The sequence below is a fragment of the Talpa occidentalis genome, unplaced genomic scaffold, assembly GCF_014898055.3.
Source record: "Talpa occidentalis isolate TD23 unplaced genomic scaffold, MPIMG_talOcc4v2.1 talOcc4.17, whole genome shotgun sequence".
In the NCBI taxonomy this organism is placed as follows: domain Eukaryota; kingdom Metazoa; phylum Chordata; class Mammalia; order Eulipotyphla; family Talpidae; genus Talpa; species Talpa occidentalis.
The window spans coordinates 28263187-28287989 of NW_023601754.1; the positions used below are offsets into that span (position 1 = coordinate 28263187).

Consider the following 24803-nt stretch of genomic DNA (forward strand, 5'->3'; position numbering starts at 1 on the left):
GGGCAGGGGGAGGTGGGACACAGCATCTTGCCCTTTCCAGGGCTGGTTCCAGCATCCCTCCTGGCACTGCCGGGCACTCCAGCCTGGTCAAGCCCCAGCCTCCCCAGAGTTGCCCTGTGACATTTCCAAGGAGGCTTTTGCGCAAGAAAACATTTCATTCAGCCAGAGTTCTTTGAAAGCTGGCTGTGTCCTAGCAACGAACTCGTGCTGGGCCTGGCTGCACCAGCCAGCCCTGCCCCCAGTGGCCTTACTCTATCTGCCCAGGGACCCAGCTTTGGTCCTCAGGATCCTGCTCCGAACCACATGATGGCTGGGAGGCCCCAGAACCACTCTCTGAGATTGTAGGTGAAAATCATCCTCTCTGGAGAAGATGGAAGAGCACGGCTCACTCTAGAAACAGCGTGAGGCACAGCAGGGCAGGCAAGAGCGGGCACTGGCAGAGACAATGGGCAAAATTAGGAGCTACACCCTGAAGCTTCTCATCAGAGAGGCAGCAAATTCTGAGAATAAACTCTGGAGCTCATCTGCCTGGGTGGAATCCAGGCCCCTGCTCTAAGTTTGACCATGGATAAGTCGTTGCTTCCCCATTTGTAAAATGGACAACTGGTCCTGGCCTCCTGAGCACCCCAACTTCACCCTCATTACCTGCCCCCAGAGCTCAGGGTGCCTGGCTTTGACGCCCCTTCTCATCTTGCTCCTGGGGGGCCAGCATCCCCCATTTCTCTTCACCCCAGCTGCACTCTCCTGGTTCCTTCCCAGCATCCTTTGACCTGCTAGACCTGCCTCTCCTGCTTTCTTGCACATGCTTCCTTGCACACATGCTTCCTCGCACACACGCTTGCTCTGCCTCTTCAGTGCCTCCCCTCCCCCCTGGCCACTGTGGCAGCTCTCAGGCCCTCACCGCGCCATTCCTCAGGTGTGATCATGCACCCATGCTGTCATTACTGGTCCCTAATTACTAAGCTTCCTTGACTATCTAGTGAGTTAACAACAGTGCCCACCATCTTGGGTTTTTGTGAGGGTGAAATAAAACAGGTAAAGCAGGCAGAAACGCGTCTAGAATGCTCACATATCGTTGATTCTCACTTTCCTGCCTCCCTGGAGATCTCACCTACCCAGCATTTGCACCCTCAGTCCTGGACCAGGAGGCTCCATCTCCATCCCTCTTCCCTGAGTTCCTGACTCACCCTCTGCCTTTCCTTAGGGCATCTTCACCATCTCCCCCGACGAGCCCACCTACCACCCTGAGCCCTTCCTGTTCCCCAGCTCAGTAAGCAGCACCCCCTACCTCAATGCCTGGCAGGAAGCTGGGTGGCCTCCTTGGTCCACATCCATTGGTCACCCAGTCAGTTTCCCTACCATCTTCCCTTCTCTCATTCCCCCACCTGGCCCACCCTCACCCCAGCTGTTTCCACTCAGCAGCCAGAGGGGGCCTTCAAAAATGCCACTGGGCTATATATAATAGCCTTGGTGGACCCTGCAGTGCCCTCACTGTTCTTAATGTGCTTTTGAGATTCTGCAGGACTGGCCCCCCACGTATCTCTCCATTCTGTCCATCTTCCACAGGAAGTTCCTCACCCGTGCCCGCCCTCTGTTCCTTCAACAGGTCCTGCACCTCAGCCTCCCAGACTCTGTCTCTTGAATACTCTCCTTGCCCCTGCCCCATTGGTCCCCCAGTCACTCTATAACCTCCTACTTTCCCTTCCCTTCTTGAATTAGACCTTGTCTCCTCCAGGAAGCCTTCCCAGATGCCCCAGTCCAGTGTGAGGCCCTCCTATGGGCTCTCCCAGACCCATGCTGTGCCATCATAGCACTGATGACCCTGCTTAGGTTGAAGGTTGCCAGAGAGAACACAAGATACACCATTAAATTTGAATTTCAGACAAACACGGTGTAATTTTTTTAGTTGTTAAGTATGTCCCAAGCAATATTAGGGGCATGCTTACACTTTCAAATTTATCTGAAATTCAGACTTAACTGGTTGTCCTATATTTTTATTTGCTAAATCTGGCACCTTGTCTTCCCACTGACTTGGGTACTGTCCTGCCCCTTGTTACCACCCCAGTGCCTACTTGAGATGTGGGCTGAGAAATGAGTGTGGGTTTGGGGTAAATGGAGAGAAGGCAGGGCAGCTGGGCCCCTAGCTAGACCTTTCCAAAGTGGACCCCAGAGAAGCCATGTACACAAGACCATGTATACAAGATCTCAGCTAAAGGAGCGTCTTCACTCACCTTCCAGTCCGGGGGTAACTGAGCCCCAAACCCCAGAGCCGGAAACATCTTATCACTAAATTAGAGAGGGGAGAAAAAACACTATGAGAAAAGTAGACACAGACTCCACCACCCTCGTTCACCCTCCCAAGCCCCTCCCCAGGGCTGGGCCCATTCTTCCTTGCACATCTCCAAGGACGGAAAGGAAGAGCTCATGACCTCTAGAAAAAGTTTTGTTTTGATGATCTCCAGATCTCAACCCATCTCTGGGTATCTGACTTGACCCCATCTATACCTTTGGCAGACATTGCTAATCAACCAAAGTAATTTTAACCAATTTGAGATCCTTCTCAAATTGGGCCATTAACCTGCAGTGGGGATGGAAGTAGAATGTACTGCTGTCACTCAACCTCTTTTATGGCTGGGAAAAATTCTCCTAATGTGAGAACTATATTTTGGCATTTAGGCCCTTTATCATCCAGGCTTCCTTCCACCCTCCCGCCCTCACACCCTACTCCCCCAGTCCTGGCCACTCACTGTTCTCCAGACACAGGGCTTCTTCATGTTCCAACATCAGTCCTGTTGCACCCTCTAAGTCCTAATTCAAACGCCCTTTTCTCATGGGTTTCCCTGAGACCCAGAAAGTTCTCTCTTTGGTATTACCATGGTTTCTGACTCACTTCTGACTCATGTAAACTGGTCTCTCGAAATGCCAGTGATTTCTTCTCTACTTTCTTGAGTGGGAACCCCCTGAAGACAGGGATCATGTCTTTTTGTTTATTCACTCTATATATATTTATTATGGATCCCTCTGGCCGCCACGTTTGTATGAAGGAAGCCAGGGCAGAAGCACAGAGACTAGCGAGGAAGTTACCAGAATGATGGGTAGGAGGTGATGGTGGCTCAGACAGGCTGGTAGCAGGGGTTGTGGAGTAGAGGCTGTATTTAAGTTATATGTTTTTAAAGGATTTGCTGGAAGAAAGTAAGGGAGATGAGGGAAAGAAGTGAAAGTTTTGGGGGCATGGAAGTGCCACTCATAGAGATGAGAATGAGACTGTGAGGACAGGACTGGGGCAGGTGTCCAGCACTCACTGGAGCCTCGCTAAATCTGAATGACCAGGAGAAGGCTCAGTGAGGGGCTAAGTAGGCAGCTGGTTATGAGGGCTTCTGGAGCAACAACAGCATGCTCCTCTACTCAACCATGAAGGCGGGGACTTCCACCTCCCTTGTTCTATGTGCCATATCTCTGTTAATATGGCCTTGGATCACAGTCATCCCTTAGGCCCTGAGCCTCCTTGGAGTCAGATACTGGTCCTTAGGTTGCCACTCTCTAGGATGCCAAATACATACAGGATTCCTGAGCATGTTCTTGTTGCTATCAAATTTCTGGCACCTTCTCCTTCCTATCCTGTTGCCTCCTCGTCATTCCACCCTCTGACCTGTAGGTTCCAACAAATACCATCTGTGACAATGACACTGCAACCTTCAAGTGACTTCTGGATCCTCAAAGGCTCTCTTTACTTTACATTTGGTCCATCTTACTGGTGGCCACAACCCCTACATGGCTTTTCTTAACTGACTTTCCACTGTCCTCTTTACTCAAAGATTTTCAGGAAGCATGGTCATTAGAGAAGGGCATGTGTGTGTTGGTGCCCAGCCAAGGAATCGAAATGTCTAGGTTCTAGGTTTCTTGATCTGTCACTCCTTTCCCCATTTCTAAAGGGGGGGGGGGAATTGTAGCAATAGCAACAGGTATTATCTTTTATGTGGACTCATGGCCCCACTTGGTACTTGGTATAATGTATGGAGAAGATCTTAGTGTGGCTTCAGGCTGAGAAGGTAGAAGTTCAGCAATTGATTAGCAATGTCTGCTACAGGCACAGGAAGGGGAAATAATTGCATACATGCTCTAGTGCTGGCTATCCCTAGATTTGATGATCCCTGGGTTCCTTCTATTTTCCTAGGCTGGATGGAGCCCTAACTGACTCTCAGAGTTTCTCCCCAAATACCTCTTACCTGTCATAGTCCTGAATGATCTGTCCAACAGCCCAAATGGCTGACAGATATTCATTAGTGCCCATGGGGTTGATATAGTGCAAAGAGGAAGGGTCCAGGGGATTCCCATTGGAGGCCGTGAAGTCGATCCCAACCTGCAGAGTGGCAAAAAGGGTCATGCAGTGTGGCCAGAGATCCCAGCTCCGTATGTCAACCCCAGGCAACGGGAGAGGCTGATGGGACATGGAAAGCCCACTCATCTCCCAGTCCCAACCCATCCTTCTACTTGACATTTCAAAACCTAGAAACTGTCTAACTGCATCATTCCTCTGGCTCTTAGGCCATCTACGACTCCTTATTGCCCAAGTATAGAGCCTATTGCCCAGATGTGATATAAGGTCAACCTACAGATCCAAATTCGTGTCCCCTCCACACTCATGCTCCCACTTCTTGGGCTTTAGTCATGCCATTTCCTCAACTGAAAACAAAATCACCTTTACTACTCCACTGAATTCTCCAGTTTTCAGACCCAATTCAGATGCCGCTGCCCCACTGAAGCTTTCTCCAACATCTTGCCCCCATCCCACACCATCTTCAGACCATAAGGGCCCCAGGAACTAGGGCTGCCTGGTGGGCAGTACCCACCTCCCCAGAGAGACGGGGTGTTCACTGGTGGCAAGATACATGCCCCTGGGGAGCCAGGCTCAGGGCTGGACACATAGCACTGGGTGGGTGCCCCACAGGTTTGGAGCTGATGGATGGGCAGGGATTTGGGCTCCACTTGCTCTCTGAACCCCAAGGGACTTCCAGCTCAGGTGGGAGCAGACAGCACAGCGGGGTGAGCAAGACTAGCCAGTGAGGAAGGATTAAGACAAGAACCTGGGAGAAGAGATGGCCACCTTAGAACTCAGTCACCATGGGGTGGATCAACTCCCTGAGATCAAGTGACATGTCTGAGTCCTCAAGGGACTCCTGCCGGGCCACAGCCTGAATCTGGCACACCAAAGGGGCTCAATATCTGTTTGCTAACTGAACACACACACACAGGAGGTGCAGTCTCTCTGTGGGGGAGTGGGGCAGAGGTGACTGTTGGGGTCAGAGGTCAATAAGGCCAATCTCCTGCCTCCATAGGGTTCTGCAGATGACCTAGAGGATTTGGGTGTAGAGGTGGTACGGAAAGTGGCAACAAGTCACTGTTAGGCTGGTAGGCAGAGCAAGGGACCCCAGCAGGTTCTCCCCACGCCAGCTTGAGGATTTTCTTGGGGTGAGGAACAGAAGATGAGATGCTTGGGAAAATCTATGGGGTGCATACTCCAGACCACAGGCAGAGTGATCAGTCATTATTTGAGGGGTATTTATGAGCACCTGCTACATGCTAGGCACTGAGTGATATGCGGAGGCTGGAGTGGAGGCAAATGAAGTCATGGTTGGGCACTCACAGGCGGAAGGACGAGCAAAAAAAAAAATAACTTCAGACAGTGACAAGTACTCTGAAGATAATAAGATAAGAGCTGTGACAGGAGGAACAGGATGTGTCCAGGGAGCCTCCCTGAGGTGGGGCCGCTGTGCCATGGCCTGAAGGAGGGTAGGTGAGAAAGTCCCCAAGGAAGAGTGTTCTAGGCAGAGAGAACAGCCAATGAAAGCCCTGAGGCAGAGCCGAGAGGTGTGCTGGGGGAATAATGAGGGCCAGGGTGTATGGAGCCAGGGGAGCAAGGAGGAAGGGGGTGTCCAATGTGGCCAGTGGGGAAGAATTGGGCTTTTTTTTTTTCCCTTCTGAAAGGGTCTTGCTAGTGACATGCAGGGGAAGGGCACTCTTGCCCTGATCTGTGGCTCAGCCCCTATGCAGGCCCACCCACTGATGCCCTGTCCTCTGAGCTAACACAGCACAGCCCTGAGGAAGTCCTTCCTAAAGTCCATCCCAAGTCCCTCCTGCTATAGGGGAGCCCAAGTCGGTGGGTAGGGGGAGCACTTACGGTGAACATGAGCTGGCAGCCTCCCAGGATGTAGTCCAGGAAGGAGTAGTCCCGGTTTATCTGGAAGGAACCAGAGGAGTCAGTGGGTCCCAACTGGCACCCTCCACTTGGCCCGCCTCTCCACCAGGATCTTTGCAGGCCAATGCTCTGTGCCCTGAAAACTCAGTAGGGTTAAGGAGGCTAAAAAAGGCAGATGGACTGTCTCTGATTACAGCAAAACCCAAGTCTCCCTAATGAAGCATCCAGAGCAAAGGTTCCTAATTGTGGGGACACATGGCGTCAGGCACGCACAGCCCAGGGTGACACCAGGCAGGGGCCCAGGCCTGTGTGGGGGACCCCCTCCATTACAAAAGAGACAATCTCAAACTGTTGTTCTTTGGTCCTTAAGCCCGCTTTAGCCCTTACAAATCTCCACATTCAAAGCCAGAGGCCAGGTCTCTGGCTCAAGGCGTTCCACTATAGATTAGCAAAACTGCTACAACACTGTTCATTTTGATGCTTTTTGTAGTCTTTTGGGAAAGAATATTGACTTTCTAGTACCGGTGGAGTTATAAGGGTTCCTTTCAAAATAAATGTATTTAAGCAAAAAATGAAAGACAGGGAGGGGAGAGAGGAATGAAAGAAAAAGGAGAGAAAGTGGGGATAGGAGGAGGGCCTGATTACAATTATCAGTAATAAATAAGCAAAGTTGGTGTCGAACTTCACAAGAGGGGAGGGAAGTGACGGAAACTTCAGAAACCAGCACAGAAGGTCATGCTGCACTCTGGCAGGTACCTTTGCCTGCTGACCTCACTGAGTGTGTGGAGACCCTGGTCTCTGGGCCAGGACATGGACAAGTGGGGCCTGCGATCTTCACCTGGTAGAAGGAGAGCCAGGACTTGCCTGGAAGCCCCCGCATCCGGGGCTCTCCCTGTCCCGCCCAGGCTGTCTTCCTTAACATCCTGCCCGATTCCAGCAGTTACTTGGCTACTAGACATCCGGAGCTCTGACCTCAGCCTGGCCATCATGGTGCAAATGCCATTGCATTTCTGGAATTTGGGGGCCCAGCTAGACCACAGGGGTCAGTTGCTGATGTCACTGCTAGAGGAGAAGGTGCCCTCTCCCGACATCCTCTGCCCCCTGGCTGCTGAACATGCAATGGACAAGCCACCAGCACAGGAAAGCAGAAACTCCCTCCATTTCCTTCCAACTAGGAGAGGCTCTGAAGGTCACCTTGTTCCCTCCTTGACCTCCACACAGGTGCTTTACCACTTCAACATGCCCAGTCTACAGATAGGAAAACTGAGGCCAGACAGGTGAAGCTCAAAAAAGTCATGGAGTCAGGACGGGGCAGAACCAGGATTTGAACCCAGGCCTTGCTGGCTCCATACCCAGTGCTCTGTGTTCCTTCTGTGGCGAGACGTCTCCGTGTGACCCCAAACCTGGCCCCTGTCCTGTGCCCACCCCTGCTGGCTCACCTTGCAGGAACGCAGGATAATTATGCCCGAGTTTTTGTAATTCTTCTTCTTCTTCTGCTTCTTGGGGTTGATGCACTCAAACTCCAGCTGGGCAACATGGGAGGAGAAAGAGAAACTCAATCCTGCCTTCCACAGGAAGTGAACCTCCCCTGACCCTCAGAATCCCCTCTACAGCATTGACTGAGGGGGGTGGGGTGGGGAGGGGAGCAGCATGCCTCTTCCAGCAAGTCTTCCTGGAATCCACACCCAGAAATGGTTTCTACCACCAAACTGTACCTGCCCAAGAGTCTGTTCCTGCAACACCCCCATCCCCAGACAACTCACCCATGTCACATACACTTATGTACCCATAGCTACCCCCATTGCCCAGCTTCTCAGGGGAGTAAATGGACAGCTTCTGTGTGCTCACTATGTGCAAGGCACTTTAATTCCCTATTTGACAGATGGGCAAACAGAAGCACAGAGAGCGTGAATGTTTTGCTCAAGTTCATACAAGGAGAGAGAAGTATTATGGCCTAGTGTGCCTGATTCGAAATCCCATGTTCCTTGGTCAACCCCGACAAGGTCTGAGGGTCACACACACCCACACTTCTTACCGGGACACCATCACGAGCCTCACACATCTGTGACACAGAGGACTGGAACTCGCCGATGAAGTCGTGGCCTCCATCATTGTCGTAGTCGTAGCACATGACCTAGAGTGGGTCCAGTGATGTCACCCCAGAGTTGTCCCCTAACAGGTACTCTCCAGATCATCTCAGCTTCCTGAGCAAACCCCACATCTTCATTTTTGGGTGGTACTTCCTCTGCCCTGAGCATGTGCATAGTTGGCCTGGGATGATATTGGCAGCTGTTGCACTGTCTCCTACAGGAAGCCTATCGGGATTGCTGGGGAAAGGGCAAAGTGCCCACCCGTGTAATGGAGGCTGTTCCCTCTTCACACCCCATCACTCGGCTCTTCATCTTTCTTGAGCCTCATGGGCCATGGCCGCCTGGAGCCTTCCCTAGGCCAGTATTTTCCCTGAGATGAGTGCCAAAACCTCAGTTTTCCATGTTTTCTAACTTAGCTGCCATGACACCCTTAGGAAGATGGCAGGAATTATACCCATTCTACTGACAGGTACACCAAGGCCCCCAAGAGGAAGGCACTTGCCCAAAGTGTCACAGTGATAGTAGTACACCCAGAACCAGAAACCTAGATAGAGGGCTAGAGACTAGAAATCATCCCCTGGATTATGGAGGCGTCACCTGGTCATTTCCAAGCTGTTTCTGTACTCACTAGCTCAGCCAACAGCCATCAGCCTCTGAGATGGGGGCCCTGTGCAGGTCAGTCTGACCTGTGGGGCAGGACCCCACCCCACCCCACCCCAGTTCCTTTTCCATCTTAATTAGAAGGAGCTTTCTTTGCCAAGGCATGCTCAGGAAGCCACAAGCTGGCAGGTGGAGCTGGCAGGGTGGGGAGCAGGGCACCCAGAGCCCCCTCACCTGGATAGCCTTCTGCATGTCCCCATCACACAGGGACACCAATGGCACCGTGAATGGTTTCCACACAGGGTCCAGCGTGTACTTGATCACCTGCAGGATGGTGAGGGGGAAGGGTGAGCTCAGGCCCCAGGCAGCAGTGCTGGACTTGGATTAGCCCAAGAGGGACAGGGTGAGGGTGGAGAATGGCAGGCTGGAGAGACCCACAGCCACAAGTCTGGGGACAGAAGTGAGAGTCCCGTGGCAGGGAGGGAACAAGTCTCGTAGGCGCCATTATGGGTTGTCCGGCAGACTGCATGGACACAGCGACAGGCTGGGTGGCGTGGAGACCCCTGGAGCCCCAGGCACCCACCTCAGTCCTGTGGACCAGCATCCACTTGCCGTCGTGTCCTGGCTTATAAAATTCCAGAAACGGGTCTGACTTCCCAAAGAGGTCCTAGAGGAAGCAGGAAGAGGTGGTCAGGAAGGCACAGTTCTACCAGATTCAGGTGGAAAGGGGGTATAACCCGCTGTCTCCCCCAACCCAGTGTCAGGGGTAGGAGCTGTGGACAGAATCAGCTGCCCCCTCTCCCCTCAGCTGCTATAGGACTTGGCAAGAGATCCAGAGCAGTAAAGGCTCCCGGGACCAACTAGGTCCCCAGGAGAAAGCACCTCATCCTGGGGTTACCAGACCTTGTGTTCAAGACCCTGAGGAGCCCGTGAGAGTTACAACTTAGCATCTTAGACAGGGCAGGACTTCCAGAGGACGATTCTTCCAAGCATAGAGGAAGACACCCAGTGGGATGTGATTTTAATTTAGGGGAATTTTGCAGATTTTAATTTTAAGGGAATCTGAGAAGCCAAAACTATCTCAGAATGTTACAGATGGGATAGGATGTCCTTTTAATGCCATTTATTTAAATTAAAAAAAAATTCACTTTAAATAAACTATTCAAGTGAAGACAGAAAATACAATAAATAAATAGGTAAATAATATGTGCTGATGGTAATTAGAGTTAAGGAGGCAAGCACAGCAGGAGGGGTGGGAAATCAGGGACCAGGGCAATTTCAGGGAAAGGCCTTGCTGAGGAAGTGACATAGCAGAAGTTTGACAGAGCCGAGCAGGCCGTCAGAGAATATTCAGAAAAAAGAACATCCCAGGAAGAAGGAACAGCAAGTGCAAAGGTCCTGGGGCAGGAGGGTCCCTGATGTACTCCAGAGACAACAAGGAAGCTGATTCAGCTGGATTAGAATGAATGAGGGGAGTGGGAGGGGGAGACATCAGGGAGTCAGGGGGCTGTGGACACATCAGGCGGGGCCCCCGTAGAGTTATTATGAGGGCACTCACATTTATACTAAGTGACAGGGGAGTGTCAGCGAATAGGTTTCCAGTCAGGTCTTGAACACCTCTAAGTGATGAGAAACCTATCCCTCAGTGGTAAAGAGGCCCTACTTGGGGTGCCCTGCATTATGGGCTTTTCCCCTGCAGGGGGACAGGTGATGAAGGTGGAGTTCAGACGCCCAGGGTCAGACCTGGGGCTGAGGAGGGCTCTGTTCCTGTGGAGCACCCCCACCTTGGCCACCTCACCTTCTTGTCCAGCTTCCTGCCTGCCAGGCTCAGTGTGATGACGCGGTTATCTGACAGCTCCTGGGCGGCAATCTGGAAGGCCAGAGGGATGTGGGGTCAGGACCTGCTCCTCACACTCCCCCCAGTTGCGTGCCAGGCAGGGTGGCCACAGGGGGCCCCAGGAGTCAATTCGCCAGGGCTAGGCGGGGGGAACGGTGGGGAGAGGTCATGCCAGGTGACCTTGGACAAGTCTCTTGTCCCCCTGAGGAATCAGGAAGTGACCCTATGTGGCTCTAGAGAGGGGGTCACAGGGTAGTGGGGGAAGACGAAGCAGTCCCAGGCATAGGGGGTGGTCTTGAGCCCTGGGAAGAGGCTTTGAGCTAGGGAGCAGCTTGCCAGGCCCACCCTGAAGCTCCAGAGTACAGCCACTTGGAAACTAAGGTGCTGGGCACTTCAGCTACTGCACCTTGCAGCTAGGGAAGCTAAGGCCCAGGGCAGAGGGAGGAGCCACTGGAGCTCCCTGTGCTGTCTCATGAGCTCCCACTGGCCATCTGTCCTCCATCAGTCAGGGCCTCTGGCCCCAGCCCAGTGGGTGACCTTGAGGCTGCCATCTGCCCTCTTGGGGCCTCTCTTGCTCTCCTGCCCCACAGAGTGAGGGGCAATGCTCTCAGCCCACAGCAACAGAAGTGGGCTGGGCCCTCTCTTGGTTTCCTTTCCCTCCCTCCCCACCTCTGGGAGGGCCTCACCTAGCACAAGCTAGCTGACCCGCAGTGCCAGACTGGCAGAGGCCAGACTGGATGCCCATCCTCCCTTCCTCTCCTCCAGCTCAGACCTGCTCAGCAACCGGTAGGGTGGGTCCTGTCATTGCTCCCGCTTCACAGAGGAGGGCTGGAGGCCTAGAGTGGAAGCGGGGAGGCACCAGGGAATGGCAGCCGGTGCTGGAGGGGTCCATCTGGGTTGGCACTAGGTGGGGGGCGCTAAGCTATAAAGGCACTCAGATATTCAGAACTCCTAGAGGCAAGAGGGGCTTGGAGGGACATTCCAGGATATTCCAGGGGATAAGGGCTGAGGTTGGCTGAGAATTCAGTTGACCAGGAGCCCGGGCCACGAAGGGGGCTGCCAGGCTCCACAGGCAGTGGGAAGCCAGGGGAGGCTCTGGAGCAGGACATCATATGAACATCCTATGAAGGAGGGTATGAGTCTCCTTGCTCCAGTTCCCCGGGCATCACACAGGCCTGACAGGGGACAATCAGAGGAGAATCTCACTAGCTAAATCACCCAGGGCACTTCTGGGTTTCAATTGCCTCGTCTATACAGTGGGACTTCCCTGTCTCTGGGAGTCTGTGGACTCAGGAAGGAGCTCCTTGCACCCCGATATTCACTGCCCGTGGCAGGAATTGCTTGCGCTGCAGCCACAAGCAAAATTCCAATAGGCAAGGAGCTCCTGAAACACCTCAAGAGATGACAGGCAGGGGCCAGTGTGGGGAGAGGGTGCTGGGGGTGCCTCCAGGGATGAGTGGGAGCAAGGAGCACTCCTGCCTGGGGAGGCTCCACTGCAGCCTCTGGCAGCTCCCTCCTCCTCCCTCCCGGGCTTGGAAGCCCCCAAGGCATCATATGTGGAGCCAGGAGCCCGTTGCTAAGAGACCTGTTGCTAAGTTGTAAGTTGGGCCTTTTTACTCCAAACAAAGCTGGTGATTATCTGCCAGGGAAGCGGCCCATTGATGGGGGAGGGCAGAGCCAGAGGAGGGTGCAGAGAGCAGGGAGCTGGCTGGTACCGTAATCAAGCCCTTTCCAGCAGGCTTGTCATTCATCAGCAGCAGAGGCCGAGTGATCTTCTTGCTGGAGACAATCTGGTGGGGAGAGGGGAGAGGGGTGTTCAGTGGAGGTGGCAGGGAGGAAAAATCTTCCATAGTCAACACTCACAGCTCTGGGCCCTGCACTGAGTCGCTGTGGGAGGCAGGCAGCAGCCATTACTAACCTTACTGAGCTGTTGAGGAGCACAGAGAGGTTAAGACATTTGCCTGAGGTTCCACAGCTGAAGGAATGCCTGCAGTCTGACTCTAGGGAAGGACTGTTGCATCTGGGGACAACTATAGGAAGGTGGGCCCCCTGATGGCCTCTCGGAAAGCATCCACAGACCTCTCCCTCCTGGGGCTGCAGCCCTGGTGGTGAGAGTCAAACCCTGACACTCCTATGTATTTCTCATGGCCTGAATGGGGGAGATACTCACTTCCTCACAGCATAGAAATGAAAGAGGGAGCACATGGAGGGCCATCCTTCGTCTGGCTGGCATTGCTACACCCTCCCCACACCCTTCCTGGGTCACCAGGTTCACAGTTTCTTGGAGAAAACCCCAGTGTGCCCATAGGAGCCAATTCTTATTCCCTGTGCTTGTCTGTGTCCCCAGATCCACCCATTCTGTCCTCTGGTGTGCAGGGTTCAGCCTAGGGGGTGATAGTGGAAGCCAGGAGATCAGGAAAAGGGCCTCCCTGGTGGTGCCAGGGGTTAAGTCTCAACACTATGAAGCAATCCGTAGCAACTGCAGCAGCAGCATGAGTTCGATTCCTGGCCAGGGAGGTGACCAACATGGCGCAGCAGACCTCTCCTGTCTCGCCCGCGCTCCCCTCAACAGCGTATTTCAGAGATCTGCCTGTTCTGCTCCCCACTGTGTCTCTGATGAATCCTCTCACCCTCCTGCACCTCTGACCTACACCTCAGCTGGTGTATGTATAAATAAACAAATCTTAAAAAAAAAAAAAAAGGGCGGGGCTGTGGCTTGGCAGAGGCTTTGTTGCTAGTCATTGGTCTTAGGTCAGTTCTGCCTCGACCACAGCCCTCCCCAGGCCCATAACACATCACTTCCTGCCCTGCCCTGCCCCTGCCTCCAGGCTGGGGGTGGTTGGGCTTGGCTGGTGGCAGGTCCGGTAGGTTCCCGGCCCACTCATCCTTGAGCCCTGTCCTCAGTTACCCTGGAGGGTGCCGGCCCTGTTGGTCCCTTGCTTTGGTCACTGAATTTCCTCTCCAGGACAGTCCAGGGCTTTTCAGCCTCTGCCAGGACCCCTCAGAGCATTGTCTGTCACACTCCCTCACCATACCTTCAGGCTGAGTAAAACAGTCATTCTTATCTCCAAGTGAAACATGGGGAAACTGAGGCCCAGAAAGGGGTAGACTTTGTACAAGGGTACAAAGCCATAAAAGATGATTGGAACTTGTGATAGGGGTTCCCAGCCTGGCCCCTCCCAACCTCCATAAGAACAGAGCTGGTGGGAAGTGTGCCCCAGAGGAAGGAAGTTGCTCAAGATCACACAGTGCCGGCCACAAGGGAGGCTACGACAGGTGTCTTGGTTGCTGGTTGGAGACTCCTACTCCAGGAAGTCAAGACCATAGCCTATTACTTCTAATAACCAGGAGCTCTGGTCACATGGGCCCCCATTCCTGTGTGGCAGCAGAGGCTGGCACTACGTCTTCTGATGGGATTTCTTCAGCCTGACCTCAAATCCACCAGGCTGCTTTTCCTTTTTGTGCCCGCTGGGTCCCAAGGCAATCTACGTTTGTGATGCCACCTCGGGAGTCAGTCAGGAAAACAGGATCAGGGAAAGCAGGCGACAGGACAGACTCTCCAAGGGGCTGCCCAGTCCTGGGGAGCTGGGGGAACATCTGGGGGACCACCTTACCACTGCCCACCTGGAGGGGCCCCACTCACCGTGCCCAGGCTGCAGGAGAACTGGCCCAGGAAATCATGCTCTTCCAGCTGCGTGCTGGACTTGTCCTGGTCGAACAGGGCGAACTTAAGCTTCTGCACCTCCTCAAAGTGATAGTCGAGGATGAACTTCTTGGAGAATGCGGGGTTGAGGTTGTTGACTGCAGTTTCTGTCCTGTCGTACTGGCAGGGTCAGGGAAAAGGGAGGTAGTCAGGGGCTGGTTCTATTCTTCCCAGGCTGCTGCTGACTCCATGAACACCTCTCTGTCCTAGGCACTCGTGGCCAGTTACCTGGGCGGCTGGAGCAATCATTATTCCAGCTCACAGATCAGGACCCTGAAGCAGAGAGGTTGAGTGACGGACCCAGGGATGAACAGCAGGTGTGGCAGGGCCGAAATTCAGAGTCCGACCCAGACTTGACTCTAGCACCTACACTCTTAACCTTTGGCCCTGGCGCTATATCCAAGTGCCAGGGCAAGAGTGTAGGCCCTGTTCCTGCCTATATAAGTGACACAAGTCAAGTCCCTTTTTCCAACTGGGGTTCAGTTTCCACTTTCGTAAAAAGACGGAATTTGACTGCTTACGGTTTTATCCTTTTTATTTTGGGAGAAGCCTTTTTTCAAACTGCATTTTACGTGGAGGATGAAAGAAGAAACAAAGAATGAGGGGTATTTAGGGGGAGGTGGGGTCAGGGCTCCCCACCCTCCTGGGGGGCAGGTGCTTGTACCTTGATGGAGACCTGCAGTGTCAACGCCGGGAACCGTGCCGCCAAGCCCCCCACCTACTGTGGACTCCAGGCCTGGGGAAGGACGGGGCTTGTGCTGTGGGTCGGAGGTGGGGCTGGGACAGAGCCTGCCTCCTGGCCTCTTGACTCTGAGGCCCCAACCGCAGAGTCTGGGTGACAGTCTATTTTGGGGCCTGGGCTCTGTTGACTTTTCCTCCCACCCAGTTTATTTCCAAGGGCTGGAGCAGCAAGGGAGGAAGAGGTCTTGGCCTGGGAATATTTTTAGCCAGGGTGGCTGGCCTGGGTGGGAAAGAGGTAGGGGGATTCTGGGGGAGTGCCCTGAGAGGGCGGGAGGCAGCGGGGCAGGATGTCCTTCCTTGAGGTCTCCCTAGGGAGACCTAGAAGGGGGGACTGGTGGGTTCCAGACATGCCGGCCTCTGGCCTGGGACTCCCGACAGGAGTCCGGGGCTGACCCACTGCCCACCTCCTACTGGCTGCACCCGGACACTGGGTGCCTGACCAACGCCTGCCTTCTGTGAAACGGGTCGGTAATCTCAGCACGGCTTCCTCAGCAGGAGGAGCCAAGATCTGTGGACACTGTAAACCACAGACTGGCCAGTGGGAGGCCCACTGTGGCCCAGCTAAATACCTGAAAAATAGTCACATATTTCGGAAGATGTACATGCGTGTCAAACTATCTGGAAGACTGGATACCAAACTGTTAGCAGCGATTCTTCCCGACAGGCAGGTTCCCAACCATTTTGATTTTCTTTTTTAGGTCTATCTAGATTTTCTAAATATATGACAAGAATATAGGCTCCTTTTGGAGTGGGAAACATGGCGATTTTTGAAAGCCGAAAGTCTGAATGATTTGGATTGCTCAATACTCCTCTTCAAGCTGCCTCTCTTTTGAGTCCTCTGAGCAGAGTCTTCCAGTTCAAAAGTTCTTGGCAGTGGCACCACCAGCATTAACAGCTCTGGGGCTCTTGAGATAGGCAGGAAGTAAAAAACCCTCATTTCACAGATGAGGAGACAGGCTCAGAGAGGGACAGCCACTTGCCCAAGGTCACACAGCAGGGAGTGACAGAGCGGGGACTCAGTGCCCAAAGCCTGGGTGCTCCATTTCTCTGTCTGCTCCTCACTGATCATGTTCTTTTAGGAATAAGTGGGGGAATTTACTTAAAAGGTGAAAGCAAGCATTTTGTAAAACTCTAAGGTTTTAGCTATATATATCTATATCCATATCTATATATGTTGTATATTATAATCTGAAATACTGTCGTTTAAATATAATAAAAAATAAAATACAATATTCTGGCACAAAATAAATATACATCTATATTTCAAATAGAAAACTACTATAGTTATAATAATAAACAGAAATATGACATTAAGCAATATTTTAAATACAATTTAATTTTAAGAGCAGCAATTTTCTAAGTAATGCTGGGCCTACACTCCAGCTACCTCCAAGGACCTGACCTGGAAGCCCAGGGATCCAGTGAGGGCCCCTCCCCCACAACCTAGCCACCCCACCCATTGCACATTGGGGGGCCTCACCTCGATCCACCTGCCATCATTCTCTGTAAAGAGGACACAGAAGGGATCAGATTTGGAGGTGACGTCCCGGTCCAGTAGGTTCTGACCACTCACAGACAGTTCCACCTTGCACACGCAATACTGGGAGCCCATGGGGGTGGCCCCTGCTGCTGGGGCGCCCCCACCCGGTATGTAGGCCATGGGGGTCGGCAGCGGTGGCAGCAACTCCTGGCAGTCTAGGGGGACAAGAGAGGGGTCAGAGAATGGACAGATACATGCTGTTCCACCCCAGGGAGGTGTTACCACTTCAAGATAGGAGGTAGGTAGAGAGATGGAAGGAAAATTGTATTTTTGTAGGGGGAGGGGAGAATAACCTGGGCAAAAGACTTGGGCCAGGCAAACACAGGAAATGCAGGAAAAACAAGTGTCTGGCAGTTGTGTTTAGTTTGATGTGTTTAGTTTGTCTTTGACATTATTCTCAGCGTTTGTGTATCTTTACCTGTGAGATGCACTCATGCTGCCCCTGTCATACCAGCAACAAGTCACAGTGGGCACGGGCATCCCAGACTTCTGCTTTGCCAGGAAAACCTTGCCTTCTCCTGAGCAATTAGGCATCTTGTAGGTAGGATGGAGCTGGTCATTGCTCCGGTTTTCTTCATTGCTTTGGCTGCTAGGAGGCTCACTTCTGGTGACGTTACCAAAACTTGATTTTATTTACTGTCTATCTTGTTCATCCTGCATCCCCATCCTCAGCACTGTGACTGGTACACAGGAGACACTCAATACATATTTGTTGAATTAAAAAAAAAAAAAGGATGAGTGTATAAATCAATGATCAGACAACCCCCACACTGCTCAGATCCTGCCTGAGTTGGTCCTCATCCTCAATGTAGAATTTGCCACTCCACTTGTACACGACTGCTCAAGATTCCAAGCACCGGGCCATACACTGTCAAGGCTAATTACTGGCATTTGCTTACTCCCAGCAGTTGTGTTTTTCCTCCTACTCAAGGCATTTATTTGGAGCAAGTGTGAAGAAACTCATCTCCAGGGGCAAAGGGGAGCTCTGGGTCCCGAGAACCGTGCCAGGGCTGGGGATCTGCAGTAGGAGATTGTCCAAGTTCAGAACTCAGAGACCCCAAGGTCCTGCCTGGCTGAGAATGTGGGGAGGGCAGCCAGGTCCCCTGGGCACTGGAGTTTCTGACAGAGGTTTGTTTTTTTTTTTAATTCTAAGAGTGATGGAAGTCTTGGAGGGTTTTAAGTAGATAGGTGGCATAATCTGATTTATGTTTTAAAAGCTTACTCCAGCCCCCATGGGGAGAAGGGGTTGTCAGGCTAAAGAGAGGCAGCAGGGAGGCCATGGAGGAGGCTGCTCTCATCCACGCAGGAAGGGCCCAGGGACAGTGGGCATGCTGGGCCTGCTCCCCCGCCCTCCGACCCCGGCCACAGCACGCATCCTGAGCATCAACTTTTCACTGGGAGGCCAGAGGCCTGGGTCTGCAGGAGGAGTGTGGGGCTGGTCCTCCCTCCCTTCTGGACATAATGTCCCCCCCAGCATGCCTGGCAGGGAGATCATCTGGACAGTGACCAAGCCAGTCCTCAGCCCCCTCCCTCCCAGCGGCTGCCCCTAGAATCTCATTTTAATCACACCCTCCCAGAGCGGCAGGACAGCACTGCAATTTGCCTGCAGGATTATTCCTGTCTGTAAGAATTAGTTTCCCTTCGAGGAGCTGCATTCACTCTCACTGTGTGTGGCTGGGTGGCCAGGCCAAGTGGGGATGGGTGAGCACACCCTCGACCCAGCCAGGAGGGTGAGGGTAGATATGTCCAAAATGGACACCTTGTCCTGTGGCTGAGAGAACACCTGTTAATGTTTACACCCCCCGGAGTTAGGGTAGTCATCCCCAATTTACAGGTGAGGAAACTGAGGCCTAGAGCGCTGAAGTCACCTGCCTGAGGTCACAAGGCTGGGAAATGGAAGAAGTAAGGTGTGAGCGGGGTCTCTAGACTCCCAGGGCCTTCTTGCCAGGGGTGACTGCTGGGCATGTTGGCACGTGGGATCTAGACCAAAGGGATCTCAGACCAAAGGGAGCCTGAGACTAAGAGGGCCCAGACTGGGAGAGCCAGGGACTCTAGTGTGATTGTAACAAGTACCAAGGACGGGTCCCAGGTCCTCTGAGGTCACCAGGTCCTCTGGGGTCACCCTGTCCACACCCCTGCATCTCTTACCCTTACTGATGGCGTGGCTTCCAGCTCACCCACCTCACTGCCTCCCTTCATGACACGCTGGATGTCACCTGAGTCAAATCCCACCCCCTGCCAAGTCAGACACAGCTGTGTTCACTGAGAGGTGCCAGGTACACACACGCAGGCCCCTACACTTCCTCATGCACGTACACATGTGCATGGTCACGTGCACACGCACACGCATCTGCCAGACTAGCAAAGGCAAAGGCTGGCACCCATGTGAACACACTGTGGCTACTGCTCCCCACTCCCTGCCCTCCCCCCCGTCCAAGCCACCAGCAGGAGTTGCCTCGGTTACCGCACCAGCCTCCCGCCCACTGCTCTCTGGCTCCGGCCTGGCTGAGGGTATGGCCAGGAGGGCCAGGTCACTCGCAAGGGTATGGCTCCTCGAAGCCCACTGCAACCCTGCCTGGACCAGCTGGAAGGCCCTGGCTAGAGTGAGTGATGGTGGGTGGGGAAGGGACACTTCTCTCCCGGGTAGGGTCAGGCCCCCCCAGCCCCAACTCACCCTCTGGCTGGAAGCTTCTAGATGCCCGAAATGGGGAGCACATGATTCTGGAGTTGGGACAGCCGGGGGTCAGAGTGGGCCCCTTGTGCCAGCCCGGCAGAGGGCAGGACCCTGAGGCCTGACGCAACGGAAAAAGTAACCACAGCTTGCACTGCACCGGCCCCCTCCCCTCCTACTCCAGCAAGAGGGCAGGCGGGCAAGGTGTCATTAGAGGAGGGATGGGCCTGCCATGCGCATCTGGGCAAGATGGAAATGCTCCCTGGCAGGCACCCTCCCCACAGGTAATTTGAGGTTTCAGGCTGGAGAGGGGGAACGGGCAGCCAGAGCTTGATCACAGACGGTTCTGCCTCCTGGTCCAGATGGACCCCCACAGATCCCCCAGGAAGGGGACGGAAGGTGGGGCTATAAAATGAGCAGTCCATGTTACAGATGAAGTAACTGAGGCGAAGAGAAGTCAGGGCTTGGGAACTGCCACTCATTCATCCGCTCATTCAGCAAACATGTCTCAAGCACCCTGAGCTACAGCAATAAATAAGACACAGAGGCTCCAGCCCCTCAGGGTTCTCTGTCCCCTCCTCAGCCCCCCATCACTCTTAAGACACGTCACCCTTCAGTCTTGAGCCTGCAGGGAGCGCAGCCTGGCTGGCTGGCAACTAAACAGGCTTCTTCTCTTGAAGTTGAAGGGTTTCTCCTTGGAGAAACCTTAGTCTTTGCTTGTAAGGCCGTCAATTGGTTAGATGAGGGCCGCCCACATAATGGAGGATAATCTGCTTTAATAAAAGTCTATTGACTAATCATATCTAAAAGATACATACACAGCAACATCAGACTGGTGTTAATCAAACAGGTCACCAGAGTCAGCCAAGTGAACACATAAAATCAACCATCCAACACAGCTCCACCTGCCCCCATGCCACCCTAGGGAGTCCAGATTCTGGGTTCAGTCCCCTTTCTACAACTTCTCTCTCTGGGCTCTTTGAGCTCCTGGGAGACACGCCATGGGGGAGGAAAACAGGATGCTGGAGCTGGAGTTCTGGGTTAATCCTCTCATTACAGGAACTAGGAGAGACCCCCCAGCCCTGTCAACTGGAAGAGAAGGGCGAAGGTAGGGTGGCCGTGCTGATGGAGAAACAATAAAATGAGAGCAATCATAAAGGCTGCCCCAGACCCTGTGCCCAGGGCATTGTGGACTTTAACTTCTGGAACTTCACGATATACTTGAGTGACGTGTTATCACTGCCTCCATTCTTTACATACACAAACTGAGGTTTGCAAGGATTTGCCTTCCAGAGGCTCTGCCAATGTGACTCTGGGCTTGTCATTTAGTCTTTCTCAGTCTCGGGGTAGTTTCTTTCTTTTTTTTTTTTTTTTTGAAGATTTATTTATTTATGCATACAAGAGCTGGGGTGTGGGTCAGAGGTGTGGAGGGTGAGACGATTCACCAGAGACAGAGTGGGGAGCAGAACAGGCAGATCTACTGAAATACGCTGCTGAGGGGAGCATCAAGCAAGACAGGAGAGGTCCCCAAGACAGGGATCAAACTCATGCTGCTGCTGCAGTGGCTATGGATTGCTTCATAGTGCTGAGACTTAACCCCTTGCACCACCAAGGAGGCCCTCACGGTAGCTTTCTTGTCCATCAAACAGAAACTACAAAATGCCTGATACACAGTAGGTGCTGGCTCCAAATGAGATAAAAGCTTCTCAGGAGCTCCATGCCATTCTCAGGCCAACACCCTACTCCCTGATACAGCCTCCACACTCTGGCTCCAGCTCTGCTGTCCACCATACAGAGTTCCAGTCATACGTTCTCATGCTTCCATAATTTTGCACATGCTGTTCCATCTGCCTGGAATGCTATTCCCTCTTCTTCGTGTTGCTTTCATTCTTTAAACTCAGCTCAGTAAAACCAAATGCAGTAACTGTCACGATGCACCCCCACAAACCCTCCCCCATGCCCAAAATAAAAATGATGGACAACACTAAGAGTTGGCAAGGATGGGGAACAACTGAACTCTCACACGTTGATAGTGGGAGTGTAAACTGGCACAGCTACTTTGGAGAACTGGTTGACAGTGTCCACAGAAGCTAAATAAATGCATCTCCCATGAGGACCCAGCGACAATGGAAACATGCACGTATGTTCAACCAAAGCCACATCTGGGACACTCACAGCAGTGCTACTCATAAACTTGTGATAGCCCCAGGTGGAACCGTCCCATGTCTATCCTCAAGAGAAGGGATAATAAATGGTGAAGCCCCCATGATGGACTACACTGCCATGAGCACGAAGGCAGGGCTAGGGCACCAATAGGATGTGTCTCGAAAACGCTGGGCAGTGGAGGCCCAAAGGCAGGAGGTCGCTGTTCTGTGTGATTTCGTTGCGATGAAGCTAAACACAGACAAATAAATTTATGCTGTTGGGGGTCTAGTGCTGTTGGGCAGGTGCTAGTGCTGGGAATGGGGCATCAGGGGGCTTTGTGATGGTCACATGTCCCTTCCTTGAAGGTCTGTGTGCTGCAGACACTGATGTCGACAGTTTGTGAACAGCCACTGAGCTGGACCAGGAGGTGACTGCTACTGTTTTGGATGTTAAATGCTGGTAATAATGTTAACAACACATCAGTGCAGAGACTCTCTGCAGAGTCCCTCCTGAGTGCCCAGGCCTTGATGGGAACTGACTTTTAGGTGACCACTCTGTGCCCACCAGCTTTTAGGAAATGTCATCCTCACTTGAGCTTAAAGACGGGACCAGCACCTACTCTCATTTCTGATGTTGCCAGCACAGAGGCACAGGTTGGGAGTGTGATATATGTTCCTGGAAGGGAGGAAGGTGACAAGATGAAGGGAAAAGGAACAGAAGCATCTTGGGATTCTAGAAGCCTGTGACTAGATTCATGGAATTCCAGAATTTGAGGGCTCTGGGTTTTTGGGGTCACAAGTTCTTGGTACCTGAGCAGAAAGACTTTAAAGTTGATCTTCCAGGCACAAGCCGGCCACCGCCCCACATGTCTTCGCCCTGGTTCTCTCGGCACAGGGCTGCTCGTGCTCCCAGGGGCCCTCCCTGCAAGCCTATGGCTGCACTGGCTCCTGCCAGGCGGCATGCTGGCCCCAGAGAGGAGGCTGGCGCACCAGTCAAGGTAGGGGGCTCTCAACACAAATCACTTCAGCACATTAGTTAAGGCACCGGCTGCTGTGCTCCGAAGACAGCGCACTCCCGACAGGCAGCAGGGCCATTATGGGGATAAATATAGATGCGGTCAGCAGCCAGGAGGCTGCGCAGGGGTCGGTCCTGATGCCCTCGAGGCCCCTGGCTTCTTCTCCCAGACCACACTGGGAGGGAGGGTAGTCTCTGCAGCCCCACTAATCACCAGGCTCTGTCCCTTACGAAGGGCCCTCCTTGGGATCCCCAGACCCTGGTGTAGCTGGGCTTGGCTTGCTCAGAGGGCTTGGCCTGTGGTCTCCTCAGGCTACCATCCAGGGGTTGGCCCAACAGCAGAGAGTGCTCCACTCAGCCCCCTCTGGAAGTGCGAGCACTGGGTTAGTCCCCTGACTGCCACCTCCTCTCCTCCAGGCTTCTTCACCTGCACAGTGGGTGATGCTCAGCCCTCTCATCTCCCAGGATGTAGAAAGTACTTGGGGACCTCAGAGTGGGTATGGCCAGGCTCCAAGGGTGGACCAAGCTAACAGGTTGTGGTGGGCATGGTGATAGTGACCATGGAAAAGACCAAAGTCTTTCCAGCCTGGCTGCATTCCAAGGTGGCTGTAGGGTAACCTAAGAGACTGGGGTGCAGTCATTGGACCCTACCCTGAGGTGTCCATGCCCCTCCCCCCTGCAGAAAGGCTACCATGGGAAGAATAGGGATGGGCTCCCACTCTGCATTGACTTTACAAGTTCCTTCGCCTCACTTTCCCTGCCTCTCAAGGGCTGGGGCTCCTTCCAGCCTTGGGGAGTCTGTATATGCTCCTTAACCTTTCCTAAGCTGCTCTGGGCTTCCAGAATCCCACCCAGAATCTCCGGCTGATAGAGCCCAAAAAAGTCACCTGGCTCATCCAGGGCCTGAATCCCTCATGGGTTCCTATGGTGACTGGACACCCTCTCTCAAGTCCCTCTGCAGAGGGGGTTCTCCCCTTTGCTAATGGTCCCTTGCCCAGATGGATTTCACATGCCCTGCCTCATTGGAGAGACACCCCTCCTATGCCTTCTCATCCAGAGAGTGGGGAGAGGCCTCTCTGGGCCTTAGCGCCCAAACAAGATGCCCACAACCCAGGGGATCAAGTCCCACTGGGTTGGTCCTTCTGGCCAAGGATATCACGCTCTGCTCTTAGCTCCTGGCCTCAGCGCCAGGAAGTCCTCCCTGAGCTGGAAATAACAGCCCTGACTGCTTCCTGTGTGCCCAATCCTGCCCAGGGGTTTGCATCATTCCATTTAGGCCTCCCCACAATCTTTCCCAGCACAGAGAACCCTTGCAGGGGGGTTGGGGGGGCACCAGGGCATGACTCAGAAAGCTTGTTGTGGCTTAATTGGAGGGAGGGGTTGAGCAGCAGCGTCAGGAGAGGGCCCTATTATCATCACCCCATCTTATAGATCAGGGAGCTGAGGCAAAGAGAGGTTCTGTAACCTGTCTATTAGAAGGGGAATTGTGACCCGCACAAAAGAAATGTTGAAGTCCTAATCCTAGTATCTCAGAAGATGATCTTGTTTGGAAGTGGGGCATTTGCAGATGTAATTCGTTAAGATGAGGTCATACAGGAGTAGGGGAGTGCCACTGCTGACCCAGTGTGACTGGCAGCCTTAGGACCGGTTGAGGGAGGGCAGGGAGCTCAGCCACAGGCGGCTGTGGAGACGGTGGCCATGCCACAAGCCAAGGAATGCCTGCAGGTGCTGGGAAGCGGAAAAGGCAAGGAAGCACCCTCCCCTAAAACCACAGAGAGGGCACGGCCCTGCCAACACCTTACGTTTGAGCTTTTAGCCTCCAGAACAGAGAGAGAACACACTTCTGTTGTTGGAAGCCACCCAGAGCGTTATGGCAGCCACTGAGACTGCTACACGGCCCGGAGTCACTCAGCAAGTCAGAGCAAACCAGAGTTTGAAACCAGGCAGCTCCCTGAGCCACTGTGCTTTCCCAGCACAGGGCACCGCTGGAGGGTTGGAGGGGGGCACGGGGAATGACTCAGAAAGCTTGTTGTGGCCTAACTGGAGGGAGGGGTTGAGCAGCAGCGTCATCTTCTGGAAGCTGAGCATGCTCTTTCTGTGTCCCTGAGAGGCGCGTGGTGGGCAGATCAGATGCCCCCAGCTCCAGCCACTGCAGGAGATAGAGAGTGGCACCGGGTATGGCTGGCACAAATGAGAGACCAGAGACTGCAGATCAGTGTCTCAGCTCCAAGGTCATCGCCTCCTCCCCTGGAGGCCTCCCTGGTCC

General features: G+C 53.3%; 1 protein-coding gene across 2 annotated transcripts in view; it reads right to left on the bottom strand.

Moving 5' to 3' along the window:
• The window catches only part of CPNE2 (copine 2), a 42194-nt gene that overhangs the window by 13645 nt on the left and 3746 nt on the right, over positions 1–24803 (bottom strand). Inside the window, exons 2-12 of one of the 2 annotated variants that reach the window (XM_037516393.1) lie at positions 16648–16862; positions 14367–14546; positions 12439–12513; positions 10685–10756; positions 9470–9553; positions 9121–9210; positions 8232–8330; positions 7636–7722; positions 6179–6238; positions 4227–4360; positions 2232–2286 (exon numbers count right to left, since the gene is read on the bottom strand). In XM_037516393.1, coding sequence (XP_037372290.1) covers positions 2232–2286; positions 4227–4360; positions 6179–6238; positions 7636–7722; positions 8232–8330; positions 9121–9210; positions 9470–9553; positions 10685–10756; positions 12439–12513; positions 14367–14546; positions 16648–16827 — 1116 coding nt within the window. In that variant the 5' untranslated portion in view covers positions 16828–16862. Of the gene's footprint in view, positions 1–2231; positions 2287–4226; positions 4361–6178; positions 6239–7635; positions 7723–8231; positions 8331–9120; positions 9211–9469; positions 9554–10684; positions 10757–12438; positions 12514–14366; positions 14547–16647; positions 18204–24803 lie in introns of those variants that run through there. The other variant, XM_054697061.1, reaches the window with a different exon arrangement.